Genomic DNA, 21,465 nt, shown 5'->3' on the forward strand with positions numbered 1-21,465 from the left:
AAGTGCCAAGTGGCAAGTACAAAAAGTAGTAGATAGTAGATACAAAAAGAAACTTAAGGCTAAGACTTAAGGTGAGCTATGTATAATGGAAAGGTTTCATAAAGAGACTTAGGCATTGTAAGAGAAGTAAAGAATATAGAGATGTAGATAGAGGCAAGGGAAGAAAAAGAAGAGCAGGTAAAGAAAGAGGAAATAGTGGATGGAGGAGAGAGAAAAGTAGAGGAGCTTGTAAGAGAGAGGTAAAAGAGGAGGAGGTAGTAAATGAGGTATAGGTAGAGGTAATGAGGAGAAAGAGAAAAAGAGTATAGCAAAAAACAACTATTCTTTGAACACAAAGTTTTTTTCTTTTCAAATGGACAAAAATTGGACAGATTGTACACATCCGACTCGACTGGACAGATCATACTATATGGATCTGTCCACCAACGGAATACAACCAAGATCAAGATTGAGCATTCACACCTTCTTCTCAAGGAAAATCTTGTGGGCAAACATCTTGTGCTAATACAAAGATGCAAGCTTTTTCCACACTACCACTACAATCTTCAACCTGCAAACATGTACAAAGAAAGGATCGGGCTCGAGACTTGGGCCAATCCCACAAGGCTGCACGGTCCACAGAAGTCCCATCAACTCAATCCTTCATAGGGCTGGGGATGAAATCTGAAACAAGAGCCCAAAGATCAAAGGTGTTGAGTATGCACTCCACCTTACACGACCACAACGAATAGTTCAAACCATCGAGTTTATCTTCTATGGGTAACGACAATAAGATAGGCACTTGTACTAAGGGTATCAAAGACGGCATCTTCACTGAGGATGGAGCCTTTTGTGAAAGATGAATAGAAGGGAGACAAATGCAAAAGAGGAACTTCTCTCGTCGACAATAATCGCGATAATCGCATCTTTGCTAGGAAGAGTATCTGGGAAAAGCTCCTTCTTCGAGTCATCAAAGCTTGTGAACTGGTAAGACATTTTCAATCCTGCACTCACCCAAAATTCTGTATTTATCAAATAAAAAAATGTTGTCTGTCACCAAGAAGTTGTCGCCTACACAGAAAGTTATTGCCCACAGTAGAAAGCTGTTGCTTATACCCAGGAAGCTGCTACCTATAGCAAGATGCTATCGCCTACACCAAGGAGAGGTCCCCTACAAAACGCAAATTTGTGTTTTCTGCAAAACCAAGAAAGCTAGGGCCACCTAGTGATTGGACAAGGTCGCCTGGTCCTAGATGATGTAGCCTAGTCGTCGAAAGGGTCGACTAGGATCTAAAACACCTATATGCGTCATAAACGTAGTAAATGCGGGCTAAAGATATGCATTTTGAAGACCTAGTCTACTCCTCCGCGATAAAAACCTACTCTTCTGCAAAAAATCTCCAAACTATATCCTCACTTAAGCGATGATACCATGTGAGAGTGCGCAACGGAAGAGAAACATGAACACAGAGAGAAGCAGAGAGAGAGAGAGAGAGAGAGAGAGAGAGAGAGAGAGAGAGAGAGAGAGAGAAAAAGAGAGAAAGAAAGCAAAAGATTAAGGAAGAATACAATACTGACAGAAGAAGAATGCTAATACAATGATGATGAACTGATCAGTTCCTATATGCAACCCAAAGCATCAATGAGGGCATCACATCAAGCTGATGACGATGGCAACACCAAGCACGGAGAGTCGGACTGTATACCTGCAAAGGGAAGACTAAAGACTAAATAAAGAGAGAGAGAGAGAGAGAGAGAGAGAGAGAGAGAGAGTGAGTGTGTGTGTGTGTGTCTACCAAGTGGAAATAGCTAGCTATAAATAGCCAAATCACCAAAAAAATGGCCAACCTGCTCATGTAGGGGCCATAAATACTTGCTGACCAGCATTTAATGTTGGTCACTAAAGGAAAAAATGCCAAAAAATTAGGGGTGACCTCGAAAAATTCCCAAATAACAATGACAATGTCTGGCAGGTGTAGGCAGATTGTGGAAAGCAGTAACTAGCCTAGGAATGCACACAATAACCAACAAATTAAAATAATGCATCTATACTGTCAAGGTTCTATGTCTCCGTCAGACTCTGACAGGAGCTCACAACCCCATGAAATGATAAACTAACATAACTAACAGAGGCAAGCTAACACATTGCACACTTAATAAAATGATGCAAGCTCCTACCATGCATCCTTGGCTATCTTGCACGATCGGATGTGAGGGATGATACCTCTCTTCACTGATGAAGAAATTAAGGCATGCGCTTGGGCATCACGGTCATCTCATCGAATTTGATCTTGAGTAGGAGACATTGTCAAAGAAGAGAATAATTCGGCATCATGAGAGCCACCTGGCCATGTGAAGGTTGGGTGGTGCCGGCATTGGAGAGGCTGCCTTTGCTCAATGCTGTTTGCAATATGCCACAGCTTCTTTACGGCAAAAACAAGTCACATCATATAAGCCCACATTGAGTAATTGGAGTTGTCGAGCTTGTCATCAGAGCTAAGCATGCCCAACAAATCATTTATTATTGTTGGCCATGTGTGAAAATCAGCAATAAAATAATATTTTCCAAGTGGAGAGAAAATCGATGCCCAAATAATAATAAGCTGCTCATAGAAAAGATGCTGCCCACCTCAATGAAGTTGGATCATATGAAGAATAATAAATTTTTTCTTGCTGTTTTCCTGCTAAGGAGAGAGAGAAATATGCAAAAAACAATTATTTCCAGAAATAAAACATTACCCGATCGAGGCGGTAATCAATAATATGCTGGAATCAGAGATTAATGGCTGAAAATGCTCCAATAATGTGGAAAGCAGCAGAATATAATTAAAATTCACCCAATAATTCATCAAACTAATAAAATTTGTCTTCAATCTTGATGGAGATAGGCAGGAACAGTTCTGTAAAGGACGTCTTCAATGCACAACAGCCAAAGGAGATGATTTGAAGCAAAACCCCCAAATTTTGGTAGCCCAATGATGAAGCAGCGCCAAGACAATGTTAGGAAGGGTAGTTCGTATGCCAAACAAGAGATGGGCAAAAGCCCCGAAATTTTCTGAAAATTGAAAACAAATTGAAGAAATTGGATAAAATTAGTACCCAATTGACATCAAATGCTGAAAGATACCAAATGTTGTGCTTGATGTTGAATTGAAGACAAATTCTGAAAAAGCCCCTAATTTGGCAGCAAAATTGGAGTGAATTTTGGCCAATTGATTAAAAGCCCCAAATTTGATGAAGATCAACAGCTAATCTCTTCAACTTGATGAATAATTTGAGTAGAATTGATGGAAACCCCAAATATTTGTTAAGATGGGGTGCAAATTGAAGAAAATGTGAGAAAAGCCCCAATTTTCGTCCAAAATGTGCTTGGAAAGGGCAGAGTGCAAAAACATATGCTTGTTGGAATTTAAAAGAATGATATTTTTTTAAAAATGGTTGTCGAGGATGTTTGGGCACAGAGCGCACATTGTCAACAGCTAACGTGGAGCAAAGGTGTCTATCAGATGACATGGCATGTCAAGGCACGTGGCGGCAGCATGTCAAGTCAACTATTGGGGAACGAGTGGTGTGTGTGGCAAACAAGCAGCGCCTAGTCATGAGGCAACAGGTTGGTGATGCCAAACGTGTTGATGTGGCAACAAGGTAGACGACATTTGTGAGCTATAGGGTGAAAAGGCTGCATCAAGTCAGCAGCTTTGGGCGGTGTGCAAGTCACCAAGTTCATGTCGACAGACTGGCATGGCATTTGGTTGGCAGCAAATTGGAGTGACCAGCGTCACTTTAGGCGGTGACTGGCTATCCTGCAATTGACAAGAAGGCGCAATCAAGGAGGCTTGGCATGACAAAGAGAGAATATACTAGCATAACAATCCTTGTTGAGACAGAGAGGCAGTCAAAAAGCAATGGGAGCTGTGACCAAGCGTTGCCGGGAACTACAACTGTGAGGCTCTAAGTGGCAAACCAAGTCAATTCGAGGTAGAAACAAGGTGATCAAGGCACTAGTGTCAACAGGAGCTTGAATGATGCTACAAACGCACAAACATAGTTGTACACTTGCAAGATACTCAAGCACTGAAGAGACTAATTGGAGGCGACAATAGCAATATGGTAACATGCAACTGTCGAGACTACTGATCGAGACGATGAAAACCAACCCAACAAAAGCTAGCACCACGGCAATGGCTTCAAGCAGCAATCGGCCGAGGTGTGGCACTCAATGGCAATGGTTGCCAGCGAACTATAGTGAGCAATGGTGAGGGTGAAGAAGGTAAGTGACTCTAATACCATCGTTGGTCTAGGCGTGAAGCAATTGTGCAATAAATTTGATGGAAAATGAATGAGAATGAAAGAATTAATCAATGCACAACGATACTCAATCACGAATGAGTAGTGTATTAATGAGTGAGAAAGAGTAGAAAGCTCAAGGTGAACACACTAAATAATGCCAAGGTTATGTGCTAATGTAGCACAGAGTGTCTATTTATAATAAATAAAAACCCTAAAAGCTTAACCATCATAAGAAACCCTAAAATAAACCCTAGCCCTAGTGTTAGCGCCTAAGACACTAGGGGCAACAACTGCATTTAATGACATCTAGGGAGCACAAATCATGGATCAAAGGGCATCGACGTGTAGCCCACAAGAGACCCTAAATGCGTTCATATGAACTTGTTACGGCATTTTCATGATGATGTGCTAGAGGATTTGTTTGCTGAAAGTCAACCAAAGATAGAGGAGCTATATGAGATTTTGGTGCCTGGACTGATTTTGGCACATAAAGAAAGTAAGATTAGAGGTACTAAAATTTCCAAGAGGTACTTGGTGAAGTTCTAGAACTGCTCACCAATGGATGTCAAATGAATGGTAGAGGGTGATGTAAAGAAATACTAATCTGCAAATAACAAACACATTTGTACGACAAAGCATTAACTAATAAAGAACACAATTAGGATTAGGGTAACTCAAAGACAATGCATTAACACTGAATAAGATAATGAATAAACAATGGATGAATATATGTACAATGCTCAATGCAGCAAACACACTATGCAAAGGTGAAATACTAAACCCCAAACTCCATGTCTTAAGGACTGGGGCAGAGAGTATGAGCTAGAGAGCGTGTCATACTATGATGGATCCCGAAACACAACAAACAGCTTCCTAAGATGTTACGCAACAGCACACACAACTTAGGAGAGGCTAGATCAGTGCCTGACAGAGCAATAGGGGACAGAATCAGCAAAATGCTGATCAGAGGATGATGTGGCAGCTGCACAACAGGATGGAACAGCAGATTGCAGATCTGGCTAACATAAGGTAGTGCTAGCACAGAAAATATAGGGTCTGCAGATGATGTCAGCAGCTGGCAACAGCAAGGAGAAGATAAATCCAAGCCCAAGCATGATCTGCAACAGTAAACGCGACTGTTCTGATGATGACACCAGGCTGGAAACAGTCACCAACAGCAGCAAGGTGCTGGACAGCAAGCACCTGATGATGGATGGTAGTAGGCAACAACTCGAACTGAGATATCCTCCACAAACAAGGGTGTGGACAGTAGAAAGAAGACAACTACAAATTGCAAAAACAAGATCGAGCTGAGCGGTCGCTGGGCAGCCCCTCTATTTATAGATGGATGGGTCCTCCCAAATTAGGGTTTGGCTTATGGGACAATCTCTCTAGGATTGCATTTCTTTTTAATATATATTTAGTAATCTTGAGTTTGGGGCTGTTATTAAGAGCTAATTAAGTTTAGAATGCATTTTTATCTCAATAGGTGACTTGGCAAACCACCCTCAATTGTTGCACCTTTACCTTGAGGCATTTCAGCTAGAGCCAACTTTAGATCGAGCTCTTTCAAGTTCAACAAAGCAAAAGGTCCAAAGCATTGGCTAATGCTTGAGAGGGAGGTAGCAGTTCCACTCCTCTAGTGATGGATAGCTTATGTATGTAATGGATCTTGGATGTATTCAACATGCATCCAAGGTACTATTTGCTCGTAGTATGTTTGCCATGATGTCACTATTCAATGTATAGTCACTGTAGTTTGTATGCAAATGGGTATGGTTCTCACGCCAACTACGAGACTATACATTTGCATTAATAATCAATGATATTCAGCTAAGTTTTATTGGACAGCAATATTATGTAATGCCACTAAGAGTTCAGCCATGGTTTATGCTTAGTTCATACTTTACTATGGTTGCATGGTCAAAACGTTTTTGGTACAAAGTTATTGGATGCATCCTATGTGGATCTAATAGCAGTTCTAATTCATTTCGGTTCAGTTATAACTTAATTATATGGGCTATTTGGTAGTAGCATAGTGAATAGTACCTGGCAACGTTCTTAGACCATGATGCCTAGGCTTTTTCCAATTGAGTACATGTGCTTGTGTCACATTGACATACAATCGGGGACGATTGCAAGGATTTCAAGGGGGAGGCCTATCATAGGGACGTGTATTTTTAATGCTTAGCTTTGGTATAATTAAGTTGTACACATGTGAGGTGCACTTCTGAAGTGGAAGTCGATTAAGTCATGGTGATGGCCTAAGCACCACAAGGGAGCAATGGGTGGCATTGACAAAAGTTATATAAAGTTATGCAGCATGCTAGCATGTACCTATAGGTGCTTGGTGTCAATTTGGGTCTAAGCCATTCACTAGGCTGTTAAAATGTCCAATGGTGACATTGAGACTAGGCATTAATTAATTAATTAATTAATTAATGCTAGTCCTAGGCCAATTAATGTTTAGAACAACTTAATGTTCCATGGGGGTTAGCACACTAAATGTGAATGGGTACTAGCCAATTCTTCGGCAAGGACAAATGAATAATTAACTAATCTTTAGAAATTCAATTCTGAAAATTCATTAATTAATGCTGAAATTTGACTTTCCAAGGTTGCCACTTAGCAAACTTACCCATACAAGTTGGCATAGGTTTTTTTTGGGTTAGCTGACTATGGAGGCAGCCGATTAGGGGCTTGAGGGAGGAAGGAGGAGCTATTGCATGTTGTTGATGCATTCTAAGGCTTTCCTTTTCCGCCTCGGTCAGAGGCCATGGTAGAAGGGGAGGGCTTGCTAGTTGCAATAGAGTTTTTACCCCTTTCGAAGTTATTGTCACCATCAGAATTGCCATCAGAGCTACCATGTGAAGATATGCTAGGGTTTGTAAAAAGAAAACATAGCATGTATGAACACGACTAAAACACAATAATGCAAAAATGCAAAATGCAAAAACACAAACACAAATAGAGAAGAAAGAGAACTCTAAAGTGAATGAGTCAATGTCGTAAACGATGGAGAATGTACAAGATACTCAAAGGTAGAGAAATAATAGTCGGATAGTGATGTCCACCACAGACAATTCTGGAGTATTGTAACCACCAATTAGAGCTAAAAATGGAAGGGCAGCTAACTGCAAACCAAAATGCAGCAGTTTGGAGGGCTGGAACTGATAAACACAGCAATGTACCACCTGGAAGATGACATCAGCCAATCACTGGCAATGAAGTAAAACTAGGCAATAGCTAATAGAGGCCAATCAGGTGTTGGCCAGCCTATGCAACAACCAAATGCAGGCTGGAAACTAACGCCAACGGTGCCGGACCAACGGGCAGTCTGTTGCAGCAATAAATGCAGCAAACAAAGGGAAACATCAAGGTAGGTGCCAGCTGAGGAAGGTGTGGCAGCAGTCACGAGGGCTGGACAACCACTAGATGATGTGGGCCGATGACTAAAATTGTGCAAAAGAGTGATGACCTGCAAAAACAGGATAGATTGAATGGTGGGCCTATCTATTTATCAATGGGTGGATCCTCCCAAATTATGGTTTGGCTTATGGGACACTGAAACTCTCTAGGATCATGTTCCTTTTTAAGGAAAGTTTTGATAATTACATGCTTTGGGGCTGTTTAAAAGAGCTAATCAATTTGTAATGCATTTTTAGCTCAACATATCACTCAAAAGAAACTCTTTTCAACAAATTTTCTCTCTCCCTGTCACCAGGTGGTGATACTTTTTGCAGTTGCTTTCCTTATTTACTTATATAAATATTTTATTTTTCTTTTCTTTAGTTGTTGTTGCTTTTTACTCCCACATTTCTCTTGGAATAAGCCAAGATCTTTACATGGCCAAAAGAGGCATCCATTGGAACAAATTGGACTAATGGTTTGTCTGAGCCTTAGGATTGGCAATGAGCCTAGCCAAGACAGAATATGCACATGTAAGAATGCTCACGGAATAAAAGTCACTCTAACTGAGCCACATTACACTTTTTGATGTGGTTGCAATGATAAAAGTTGCTCGGAACAACTCGAGGAATGCAAGGGTCACCATCCCTAAAATTTAGGGAGTTACTATTTTTGGACCCCAGAATCTGTTCGCATCATTATCTTTGTTTTTACACGAGGATTAATTTCTTTGGTCTGTGCCGAGGTTAAATTTTGCACCAATCATGGAGAATTTTAGACCGGAAGGTTTAAACGAGAGAATTGTTACATGTATGCCATGTGGCACAAATTCCCAAAAGAGAGAGAGAGAGAGAGAGAGAGAGAGCATTAAAAAAAACGTAATAGACATAAGGGGCAGATCTGAGAATGAAGTTTTGGAGGAGCTGAGGGCAGATTGTTGCAGCTTCATTAGCCATGGAGAATACTTCGTCGTCTCTGACTCATGTACGGAGGTAGAGCTTGCTCCCTTTGATCAACTCTCTCTTTATTCTCATAGGAAATGCTTTGCATGATGGGCCGATTCCATCGAAGGTACAATTCTGTGTTTTCTTTGCACTTCTGCTGAAGCAAGAGCCTCACTATCCAGATTCAGGAGCAACTGTTGGCTTCTCCAATGCAAGAACTAAAAGGTATGTTGTTTTGGACATGCTGGACAATAAGAACAATGAATTCAGAGATCTACAAACTGCAATTCTGCACATGAATCATTGAGTTTTGGTCATAGAAAATGCTTTCCTAAAAGGGATGTTGTTTTGGACATGCTGGACAGTAGAAACAATGAATTCAGAGATCCCCAGACTGCAATTCTGCACATAAATCATTGAGTTATGGTTACAAAAAATGCTTTTCTAAAAAGGAAGGTTGTTCTGGTCATGTTGTACTGTCCTTATGCACCTGGGATTTACTCAAGGGGCCAATTGGGTGTCGGTTGTCCAAATTAATCGGTAAAGTGTGTTATTTCAGATTTGTGAATTTAATGCTTGCTGTAATTTGAATTAAATCAGGTCATCTATCACCCTTGCCAAGAAGAAACGCTAGCTTCATTGAATGTAGTAGTTTTGATTTGACGAAAGTAAACAGGATCAAGGAAAAGCAAGATATTACAGGCTAATTATTGCGAGATTGAATCGAGGAACACTTTGCTTTATGAATGCTTGTTCATTGACATGTCAACATAAAAAGGGCTTTACTTTTCATCATATCTCCCTTCTAAACCAACTGTCTATGCTAAGGCATGATCTGTTCATATGCCTCCTTGTAAAAAGTGGGTTGAGTGCACATGACCATGCTAGATGTTTGGTCACCTATATAAGAATGAAAAGCGCCACAGTTTGGATCATATCTCCCTTCTAAACTGACTGGTTATGCTCAACACTTTGATCTGTTCATATGCTTCCTTCTAAAAGTGGGATGATTGCTAAATAGTACAGGTATGCACACTTGAAAAAAGCAGCTCGTAGTTACATGAAATTTAGTATGACTGAATATATATTTGAAAAATACCCTTTTCTCTACTGGACAAGACTACCCCTTATTTCAATGCTCACTGAAGACTCACAACATATATATCTTGTTGGAGAAATACTTTTAATAAGCTCCTGAGACATTTCTGGTGCAGATGTTGGAAGAAATAGTTTATTTAAACAGCTTTTAAGCATTCCTATGCAAATTAATATACTCATCAAAATGCATGGGGAAATGCTTACATAAATATTTAAAAATCTTTTAACTGTTCCTATGCAAATTAATATGCTCGTCAAAATGCATGGGAAAATACTTACATGAATATTTAGCATCATGTTTTAGCCCACAAAAAAAATGTATTGCTTGCCATTTTCAGCAAAAGCAGCCATTTTCAGGATATGCATAAAGCTATTAAGGTGAATGAATCTTGGCATTTAAAACTCTCTGATGAATGCCCAAAATATCTAAGAGAGACGTAAGCATTTCATCAGAAACATGGGGACTGACCTAGACACGTGGGATGGACCATACTGCCAAAAGTCCCTAATGGCTGATTGTAATCACTAGAGTCCAGTTTTCCAGCGGCCAATGGCAGTTACACCCCCTTGCAACATGTACTTCCTATCATTGAAAGGAGAAATACTTGAGCGCCTTTAAATGATCTAGCACACATGGAAAAAAGTCATTTCTTTTGCCAGCAAAAGCAGCCCTTTTGGCTATGGATAAAGCTCTTAAGACAATGCATCTCGACATTGGATCTTGGGAACCCACCAGTTGGAGCATAATGATGGACAAAACACATAGATATAAAGCAAGCATCTGATAGGCTGGCCAATATATGTGGATTGGAATGATGCATCTGAGCATCAAAACTTCCTGATGACTGAAGTAATTATTGAATCCCAGGTTTCCAGCAGCCATTGGCAGTCACTTTCCTTCATAAATCATACTTTCTCTCATTGACGGAATCAAAACTCTATGCCCTTTCCATGTGATCCTGGGGACAAACTGATTGTACATAGAGTGAGGCAGAATACTTTGCAGAGGAGGAGGTTAGTATCTTTCCATGTGCCTCCACCACAATTCAAATGCTATGCTTGATTCCCCTCCACAGTTCTTAAATGTGTTCTCAAGTCTTTTGCAAAACCCATATTGAGGGACTCAAAAAGTGTGTTTATTTTGGGCATCAAAGCATCAATTATCCATATGGCAATTTCTGTCTGGAGCCACTTAGATTGTTGCCACCATGCTATAGAAGTTCTGCAAGTTTCCCACAGTTGGACACAGGAACATACCTCTACTTTGACATCAAACTATATCTCAAAAAACAGGGACCAGAGGTTTGCCAGTGGCAGTGGCAGTGGTGGTGGCAATGCACTGAAGAGAATGGCAGGCAAGATTGTAAGTCTCCTTAGAAGAAGGGTCACACTGAAAAGACTTGCTAGAGAAAAAGGAGGACAAGGCTTTATGTGATCCAGGCAGGCAGATTCCAGTTCTGCTTTTGATGCTGACACTAAGCCGAAGCATTTTCCAGAACCAGCAATATATTAGCCAGGCAAGTACCCTATCATATAGGAAGTAATAGCACTGCAAGATAGAGTATATGAAGTGCTTCAACGATGTAAATATTTGAACACTCGAATAACTCAAAGCAACACAGTTTTCTTCAAACAGGCACACTGAAGGAGACAAAAACTGGTTAATAAAACTTCTGCAAGAAAAAAAACTCCCAAGCTTAAAACATGACAGTATCACTCACTATATCCTTACAAAAATTAAAACAGGACATTCAGGCTAAGACTTTTTTCCAATAGATTTTTGGTTTATACCTGTGTTACTTGTGGTGATGTTAGTAGCAATACATCACTCCCAAAAAGCTTTAAATGCACAGAACAGGTCGAGGATGCCAGGTAGCACTGTGATGTAAAGTTCTCTGTGTTGTGTACTTTGCTATTGAATGCAAACTGTAAGTTCACCTGGCATCCAAAAATACTGTTTGTGGTTTGAAGATTTTACGCACCCAGATCAACAAGAGCAGCTTCCTCTTCAGGGTTCAAAATCTCTCAAATTTTTAAGGAAAATTCAAGATGTTTTAAATTACCTGCACATCTGAAGAATGAAAATTCCCCAAACTTAAGTAGTAAGTATGATCCCTTTCAACTTCATAGTCAAGAGTCCCAGCACCTAGCAAATACAATGCAGGCCAGATTTCAATATACACTGTACAAAACTACAGCACAAACACGATCTAGCAGCATCCTCAACAAAAATCCCTTAGAGAATGATTGAATGTTGTTTGACTACCTTGAGCAACCTTTCCAGAGGATATTGGATCAGGACTGGTAGGATCTTCAATCCATTTCTGCATGTTCTCTTTCCCTGCCGGGTTTATGCATAAGCCAGTGATACAGCTTTGAATCTGAATGGGGAAGGTGAATGCAGGGAGAAGGAACAGATTGCTTGCTTACCCTGAATTACAACAAGAAGCAACTCAAAGCTTGGATCTGAAATGTTGTATTGTATTCCAACCTGAGATCCTCTATTCAGCCAAACAGCCCACTCCTACAGACAGAATCAAATGACAGGTCAGAAGCTCTCATGACACAAACTTCAAAGATGTCTCACGAGTTAGCTTCATAAAACAGTCTCCAGCAAACATTTTTCAAAGACAATCAAATGTTACAAACAAGTAGATCTTAACAGAGTTACTAGGTGTACCTGGTGTTCATTGCTGGGAATAATTGCATCATGAGCTTCAATCCAGTTTATTTCTTGGTCCAATTCAGGAGGTTTAGAGAAACCATAGATAATGGGGCCTTCATTTTGTAATCTGTTGGTTACCTGAAGTGAAACTGTCACTAGAGACCTAAATGCATGTTCCTTATGCAGATAACATGTCAACAGCATATCTTCTAAATCAGAAGGTAAGAAAGCAAGCAGAATACTCACAACAATTTCCCTTACAAACAAAGGATTGGCTCTATATACATGCGAATAATTTGGCCCCATCTCCACGTAGTCTGAAGCATAGAAGCTCAACAGCAACCACAGCGATCCTAAGGCACATGACACAAGTTCATATGTCAATTCTGGGCAGCTAAACACTTATCACTTGGAGAGAATGTTTGTTAGTCAACAAGCTGGCACAACTTCCATTAATGTTTCTAAAGTTTCACACAGCCTAAGTCAAAACCAATCACAAGTTGAAATTCACTTAATCTTTTCGATAGCCATAACTATTTAATACCACATGATTCATTTGTAACTACAACAAAAAATAAGCATAAGCTGACTTTAAGGTGACACCTAACAAGAAAATAGGGCAAAAAAGGTTCAAATAGTCTCCTCAGCAATTCGTTCAGAATGCTTCAAACAATCAACTTCACCTTGCTGCATTTAATAGACAGCACAGTCTTAGGAGGAACGCACACATGCCTTCTTGTCACATGCACCCAAGATTGGGCAGGGGCAATTGTAAATACCAATAATGTGCATGATACATCCTTGAACATTCTAGATGACACCCACAGCATCGGCCATTGACCATTGACCATTTTGGCATTTAGTCACTATGGCTAGAAGTCGGGACAGTTAAGGAGTCTTGTAGTGTGAATGAGACCCAAGACTAGGGCAGTTAAGAAGTCCTATAAAAAAGGACTCAAGGCTCATTTGTACAACATCTATTGCAAGATCCACTCTTGGACTCTAGACCATCGCCAGGCCACAGCTCTATCCATACATCAAGATGGTGTAGGCTGCTGGTATGGGAGGTCAGTCCTTTTGATGGGAGCTTGACCCTGTATGCTGTGGGTGCCCATCCAGAACAGGTGTTAGATTCTCAGACATCATGAATGTCATCTGCAGCATTGGTCATTCACCATCGACCATAGCCTATAGGTCACAAGGTGAATGCAACTTAACAGTCAGGACAGTTAAGGGGTCTTGCTGCGTGAATATGTCCTAAGGCTAGGGATATTAAAAAGTCCTATACAAAAGATTTGGGGCTCATTGTGCAACCTCTCTTGCAAGATTCACTCTTTGACCCTAGAGTCTAGACACTAGGCAACTCCATCCACAATTCCACACACGAGATGGTGTGGGCCGATAGCATGGGATGTCAATCCTTGTGATAGGAGCTTGGCCCTGTATCCTCTATGCTTGTGTGGCTTGTGGCATGTAATGCATGCAGATTGGACATAGTGACAGGAAACGGCCGGAATGGCCCCCCGGCACGTGGAATCGCCGTCCTCGGAATGTATCCGTCATGGACCGCGTTTCCAAATGATGGAACGTTCCCTGTCTGAAACGGGACAGGGAACAACACGTGGCAGGCGAAACTTACCTGCGCCTAGTCGTCCGCATTCTGCATCCGCCTGCGCTTCGCGTTCTACTCCCGCCCGGCGCCCAGACTCCCGCCTGCATCCTGCTCTTCGCGTTCTACTGCAACCTGCTCCCGGGACCCGCCTGCATCCTGCCCCCAGCGGCCAGCGGCCCAGCCACCTTCATTCTCTTCCTTCTTCTTCTTTCTTCTCTTCCTTCTCTTCCCTCTCTCCCTTCTTCTTCTTTCTCTTCTTTCTCCTCCCACCTCCAACCTCTTCCTTCTCTTCCTTCTTCTTCTTTCTCTTCTTTCTCTTTCTTCTCTTCCTTCTCTTCTTCCTTCTACCTTCTCTTCACTTCTCCCTTCTCTTCTTCCTTCTTCCTTGAACCTTCTTCCTCCTCTTCCTTCTTCTCCTCTTCTCTTGAGTCTTCCTTCTAAGTTCTTTTCCAAGTTCCAAGTTCTCCTCTTTTCTTCTTCTTCTCCCTTCTCTCCCTTTCCCTTCTCTCTCGACTCTTGAGTGAGTCTTGACTCTTGAGCCTTCTCCCTTCTCTCGAGCCTTCGATTTTCAGCCTTCAATTTTTCCTTCTCTCGACTCTTGAACCTTCAATTTTCAGCCTGAAATCATAAATGGCTTCATCTTCCCGCCCCGCTCGTCGGGTTGGTGGTCGAGGAAGAAGGTCTGATGATTGGTCATGGTGGGAAGAGGTAAATGCTGACCGCCCTTTGAGTGGTGGAGGATCTCGACCATGGACTTGCAAGCTTTGCCCATACAAGCGAACTAGTGGAGCAAACAAGGTAATTCATTGAGCCGAGCATTTGTATTTCAAATTTTTATTGATTTTAATTTTTCAAAGTTCCTTAAATATTAGAATATGGACTACCAATTGCCACTTGTTCCATTTTAATATTTATGCATAATCAGGTCCGAGCTCATCTCCTACATGAGCCAAATTCAGAGGTGCAGTTTTGTCCAAATGTGACCTTGGAGAAGCAAAGGGAGCTTCGTCACCGTGTAGCAGCAACAAGCTTATCTTGCATCTAGACCACGACGTGTTGCAGTTGACCCTGCAACTTTTGTGACACCATCCCCATCAGATGTATCTAGAGCAGGGTCAGTATCAGGAAGTGCTACCTCCACACCTACTGCAGGCATTGCATCGGCCATGGCATCAACAACGCCACATGTTGCACGTAGACAAAGCACACTTGATGCTAGTTGGGATCCCAAGAAGAAGGAAGAGGTGGATACATCAGTGGCACGCTTTTTTTATCATGACCACATTCAATTTCGTGCAGCCAGGTCAGAGTATTTTAAATTGATACGCAAGAAGATTGGTGAGTATGGCCGTTCGTATGTACCTCCATCATCAGAGACCTTACGCACCACTTTGCTCAACAAGGAAAAGCGCCTTGTTGAGCAAGCAACAGTGACTAGAAAGAGCATGTGGGCTAAAAATGGAGTTTCCTTGATTGCTGATGGTTGGAGTAATACACGCAAGCGATCCATTCATGGTATGGTTGCTTATTCTCGTGGAGAAATGTATTTCATATCTTCACATGATGCATAGGGGACAGGAAAGTCAGCAGATGTACTTGCAGCAGAGTGGGTTACAGGTGTTGAGCTTATTGGCCCAGAGCATGTTGTGGGATTTGTTGCAGATGGAGAGCCTGCAAATAGGGCAGCAGGTGCTATTATTCAGGGATATTATCCGCATATCACAGTTTCATATTGTATGGCTCATTGCTTGAACAACCTACTAAAGGATATTGGTAACCTGTCATGGATTGCACCTGTCATAGAGCAAGGAGCTCAAATGGTTAGCTTTGTTTTGAATCACCAATTTCTTCGCCATCACTTCTCTTTGCGGTCGAAGAAGACACTTTTAAAATACTCTGATACCAGATTTGCCTTTAACTTCTTGATGCTAGGCAGATTAAGAGAATGCAGTGGTGCCTTGAGGCAGTTATTTCTTAGTGATGAGTTTACCTCATCAACATTGGCAGATACTCCTACACGTATCTTATGCTTGGAGAAAGCAAATAACTCCACTTTTTGGGATGATGTAAAGCGGATAGATGCTATGCTATCACCCATTGTACATTTATTGAGGGTTATGGATGCTATGCAACCTTGCATTGGCAAGATATATGAGGCTATGGACAGGCTGAATGAAAAGTTGCAGGAGTTGGCACCAAATGATGAGGTGTATGAGGAAATACACCATTTAGTTGTGACGAGGTGGAACTCCTATAGCTCACCCATGCATGCAGCTGCATTTGTTGTGGATCCTGAGTTCCAGGGCAAGGGTCAGGAGAATGACGCTGAGGTTATGGATGCATGGAGACTTATATTGTCTCGTCTAGTGCCTGATCATGGCACTAGACGAAAGATCAGAGATCAGCTTTCATGTTATAGGACCTTTCGGGGTTCTTTTGGTTGTAGGGATGCAAAGAAAGATCGCTGTAAGATTGGGGCAGCTTTGTGGTGGGAGGACTATGGTTCGGATGGTCGTGAGTTGCAGCAACTAGCCATCCGTATTTTGAGTCAGTCAGTTAGCTCCTCTTGTTTGGAGCAATTGTGGAGTACCTACGCTCACATTGCTTCAAAGAAGAGGAACCGTCTTGGTGTGGAGAGGGCAAACGATCTAGTATTCATTAGTGCTAATTTGAGGATGTTATGTAACAGTATGACAACAAAGCCTGATCCATTCACAGAGTGGGAGATGCAGCAAGAAGAGGAGACACATGCTGATGTTGAGGGAGATGCAGCAATTCATGGTACACATGATGATGAGGCTGGCACTTCAGGAGTGGCTAGAGCAGCCTCAGATCATGATCATGATCTTTGATTTAGCTTACTTATCACGAGTCTCATGATACATAAGTCATGACACATTTACATTATATATGATATTATGATCATTGATGACACTGTGACACTTGGGCTGTTGACAGTTGTGCCATGCCGATATTATATTTGTACTTGAGTCTTACAGTCTTGCAGTTGCCCTTTGGGCTATTTTGGCATGCCGCATTTTGCTTCAGTCTAGAGATTAGACTTTATATTTGTAGTCTTTTTTGGGGCAATGAGCATGTTCTTTCAAAGATTAGACTTCAATTTCATATTTGTAATCTTTTAAGTTTTTTGGCAATGGTACCATAGGCATGTTCTTTTAGCTTAGACTTTAAAGTTTAGTTCATTGTTCATTGTTTTATCATTTATGATTTTTGACATATGTATTATGGATTTTATTATTTATAATTGAATAGCTTACCTCTTAAGCCTTGTAAGTTGCAATTCAATTTCTAATGAGTAGTTTTAGAATAATGCATGATATCTTAAAGTTAAAACTTAAAATGATTTGTCCTTCTGGATTATATACCTTGGTTTTAAGTTTTAACACTCCAGAGTCCACATGGATTATAAGTGAAATATTAAATTTTTTTCATGAATTTTGATTTTTTAAATGCCGTTCCCGTTCCCACGTCCCCGTTCCCTAGGTTTGGCGTTCCCGTCCCCGTCCCTGTTCCCCGTTCCCGTTCCCCGTTTCATGTTTCTATGAGATTGGACATCTATGGGGCATTTCAGTGCATGTAATTCCCATTAGGATCATTTTGTCGTAGGCCCTGGGTTAGATCCTTAGTTGCATGTCACATGAGCAATAGATGTGAAATGTTTGAGAGAGAAGAATAAGTTGCATTAGATGCATTAGAGCGCAAGTTTAGACTTCAGGATAATTTAAGTGCATGAAGGTGTGCACTATCTTTTCTATAGTACACATCATTTTATGCAGCTAAAGTTCCATACTATGTATCCAGAAAAAAAGGCGGCCCTCCAATGTAGCATGCACGTATTCTTGCTGCAAGAACATATTTTGTTTCTACTGCTAGTTTGCACAGTTCTCTTGCTTGGCCATCCATGGCAAGAGGGTTGTGCTCAACACATGGCTGAGGCAAACAAGTGAAGCGTGGAAAAGGAGCAAAGTTGCTGTGTTTGCTATTCATGGAGGAGGAAAAGCTGTGTTTTCAATCTTTTGGAGCAGATTTTGAGTTTTCATCACCTTTGATGGTTGAGACAGGTTCAGGACGAGCAATGGAAGCCCTAGCAGGCTGAGTTATCGAAGTTAGAAGGGCCTGCACTTATTTTCGTGCAAGTTATTTAGGTGACAATGTCTTCTAAGATCAACATGGAGTTTCAGACTATTATGTGTTAACCTGCCTATTTTAGCATGTCAATCTGTCATCTCCTGGTTGTGAGCTCCTATCAGAGTCTGGCAGGAGACAGAGGAGCTCTGTCAGCTCATTCAGCATTTGTGTGAGTTTGCAATTCCTTCTTGGGTGGCAGGCAGCCCATTTTAGGGCATTTTCTGCAGGTTGGCCAGATTTAGGGCCAGTTGGCCAGTTTTGAGCCAAATGGTCAACCAGATTTGAGGGGCAGGGATATAGCAGCCCCCCAGTCACTCACATACACTCTCTTCTGCAGATTTCAGCACTCCATCTCCCGTTCCTCTCCAACATTGGTGCTGCCATTCATTTCAGCCTGACCTGGTGCCCTCACCAATGCTCCAAACTGCGTGCAAGGACTGATCAGTCCACATCATTGTATTTAGCATTCATTTCAGTCAGTGCAGTATTTCTTCTCTCTCTCTCTCTCTCTCTCTCTCTCTCTCTCTCTCTCTCTCTCTCTCTCTCTCTCTCCGTGTTCCTTCTTCCGTTGTGCACTCTCACATAGTATCATCACCTACCTGAGAGCATAGAGGAGAACAAAGGAGGACACCGGCCATCAACCCCCAACCTTCCACCATCAAATGTAGTGGAGGCGACCATATCTAGACACTCCCCACCTTGCGTTTTGCTGAGGCGGCATCGTTTGGAGGAGGCAACCACATCAAACATTGTGTTTGGCTACAGGCGGCATCCACACGAGGAGATGACTTCATCTGGCATTGCATTTGGGTATAGACATCACCTGGGCCAAGGCAGCAACATCTGTGGTGGTTGGTGACAATTTTTTGTGCAATCGGCACATTCTCTTTATGTCTTGTGTTGCCAATTGCTTGGTGATTACAAATTCAGAAGATATCTTACCAATTCTCAAGCTTTGATGCCTTGGAGGAGGAGCTCCTTTCTCAGCACTCCTCTCAGTAGAGACGTGAATATCATGAGTTTCGTGATTGCCGACAAGAGTCTCCTCGAACCCATCCTTCTTTTGTCCATTTATCTCAAAGGGTTCCGTCTACAGTGAAGGCTCCGTCGAAGAAGCCTCCATCGGATGTTCGTAAGCCTTCTCTGATTCCCTCTATTCAAGTGCCTACACTCCCTTCTTTACCCAAGGAAGACAAATTGGATGGTTTCAACTATTCATAATAGTCTTGTAAGGTGGAGTGTATCCTTGACACCTTCAACCTATGGGAGCTTGTTTCTTCACCGATTGCTCGTCCCGAGGACCCTGATGATGGGACCTCGATGGACTATGCAGCCTTATGGGATCGGCTCAACTCTCAAGCCCGATCATTTCTCTTCATGAGTCTACAAGATTCTATTCTTGCATGTTCACAGGTTGCAAACTGCAGTGGAAGTGTGGAAGAAGCTTGCGTATTTGTATCAACACGAGACTTTTGCCCACAAGATTTCCCTTGAGAAGAAATTGTGAATGCTCAGTTTTGATGATTCTTCTTCCATGAAGGAGCATATCATGAAGATGGAGGATATGAGAGGTGAGCTTGCCACTCTTGGACGGACAATCTCTTCTGAGGATATGGCGATGATTCTTCTGACTTAGCTGCCATCTCCTTGGTTCAATGTTTTCTACACCAACCTCGTCACCTCGAGAACCCGCAACAAACTCTTATGGAAGGGGCTTTCACCGCTTGTCTTGGAGCATGATGAGCGACTCAAAGAAGTGGGGGCCAGTGGTTCTGGCTCCACCAAGGCTTTTAGTGCAGCTACAAGTGGTGGGAAGAAGAAGAAGCAGAAGGAAAAGGCCAAGGACAAGAAGGAAGAAGACACGAAGGATTCGAAGGAGAAGAAGCCCAAGTGCCCACACTATGGAAAGGGCACTCATCCCGACGACACATGTTGGCAAAAGTACCACCATTTAAAGCCCAAGGAGAAAGATTAGAAGGCAACCCCAACCACGACAGAGTTCATCTTTCTGCATGTGTTTGTCGAGGAGGATACCACCCTTGCTTCTACCACTCAAGAGAAGCCTTGGCTCGTGGATAGTGGTGCTTCTTCTCACATGACCTTCAAGAAGGATTGGCTTCAAGACATCCGTTCTAGAGGGGGCACACTCACCATTGGTGACAACTCTACTATTCCTGCTCGGGGCATGGAGATTTTACCTTTATTCTCTGACAGGCAGTCTTCTTCCACCAAAGTTCTTTATGTATTGGATTTGGGCTTTAGCCTATTGTCTATCCATGGTCTTACACAACTAGGTACCCAAGTCATTTTTACCCAAGATACAGTTGCCGTAGAGGATGCTTCTACAAGTGCAGCTCTTTGGACAGATACACAGGAGGTTGGGCTCTATAAGCTCATAGCCTTAGCCGTGCGGTCTTCCCATGAGCTTGGGCTACTTTGGCATGCTCATTATGGGCATCTTCATCTTGATGCAATACGGCAGGCTTCGTGTAAGAAGATGGTGGAGGGACATCTTGATTTCTCTCCTCTTCACACTTTATGCCCTAGCTGCTTGAGGGGCAAGCAGCATATGCGCCTCACCCACTGGTTGCCTCTAGCAAGGCTTCTTCAACATTGGAATTGGTGCATACCAATCTTTGTGGACCTACGGTCATGGCCTCCCTTGGAAAGGCCAAGTATTTGATACTAATTGTGACAACTTCAATCGTTATGTGTGACCTTACTTTCAGGAGTACAAGAGCAAGGCATACTCCTGATTCTGCAACTGAAAGGTGTTTGTAGAGACGCAAACTACTTCCAAAGTCCATGGCATACAAGCCAATCATGGTGGTGAGTTTACGTCTCACCTCTTTTCTCAGTTTTGCACGGACGATAGCATTCGGGTGGAGTATTCCCATCTAAACACACCATCAGAGAATGGTGTGGTGGAGCGTGCAAATCAGACCATGCTGGAGATGGCATGTTTGATGCTAGGGCATAGAAGTTTTCCTCATTCTCTTTGGGGTGAGGCCGTGGCTACTGCAATTCACATCCACAACCGATCTCTGACTTCTACTTTGCAAGACATGACTTCATATGAGGCTTTCTTTGGGAAGAAACCTTCTGTGTCTCATTTTCGCATCTTCGAATGTGATGCATTTGTCCACGTGGACAAGAAGAAGAGAAAGATGAAGCTCGACTAGAAGTCAAGGAATCTTATCTTTGTGGGCTACAGCATGACTATTGGGATAAATGCCCATTTGACCTCCGTGTATAGTACACACACATTATTTAGCTGTACACGTGAATGCACCCTTACGTTCCCTAAGTATAAATGCATT

General features: G+C 42.1%; 2 protein-coding genes across 5 annotated transcripts in view; one reads left to right on the top strand and one right to left on the bottom strand.

Annotated features, from left to right (window-relative positions):
• Nucleotides 1-21,465, bottom strand: part of LOC148010481 (E3 ubiquitin-protein ligase APD2-like) — an 85,290-nt gene that overhangs the window by 32,271 nt on the left and 31,554 nt on the right. For all 4 annotated transcript variants that reach the window (XM_087671853.1, XM_087671854.1, XM_087671852.1 and 1 more), the window contains 6 exons: nucleotides 12,631-12,737; nucleotides 12,400-12,522; nucleotides 12,150-12,243; nucleotides 11,986-12,060; nucleotides 11,783-11,865; nucleotides 11,511-11,657 (listed from right to left, as the gene is read on the bottom strand). In XM_087671853.1, the coding sequence (XP_087527979.1) occupies nucleotides 11,511-11,657; nucleotides 11,783-11,865; nucleotides 11,986-12,060; nucleotides 12,150-12,243; nucleotides 12,400-12,522; nucleotides 12,631-12,737 (629 nt within the window). The remainder of the gene's footprint in view (nucleotides 1-11,510; nucleotides 11,658-11,782; nucleotides 11,866-11,985; nucleotides 12,061-12,149; nucleotides 12,244-12,399; nucleotides 12,523-12,630; nucleotides 12,738-21,465) is intronic.
• On the top strand, nucleotides 15,695-16,864 carry LOC148010482 (uncharacterized). The gene has a single exon (XM_087671795.1). The coding sequence runs from the start codon at nucleotides 15,733-15,735 to the stop codon at nucleotides 16,846-16,848; it is 1,116 nt and encodes a 371-aa protein (XP_087527921.1). The 5' UTR covers nucleotides 15,695-15,732; the 3' UTR covers nucleotides 16,849-16,864.

This window comes from Lygodium microphyllum, chromosome 29 (genome assembly GCF_053477565.2).
Source record: "Lygodium microphyllum isolate KBCC chromosome 29, Lygodium_microphyllum_v1.1.10, whole genome shotgun sequence".
NCBI classification, from domain to species: Eukaryota; Viridiplantae; Streptophyta; class Polypodiopsida; order Schizaeales; family Lygodiaceae; genus Lygodium; species Lygodium microphyllum.

Coding starts and splice junctions, on each gene's coding strand:
- LOC148010482 (XM_087671795.1), top strand. CDS start 15,733: ATGGCTCATTGCTTGAACAACCTACTAAAGGATATTGGTAACCTGTCA.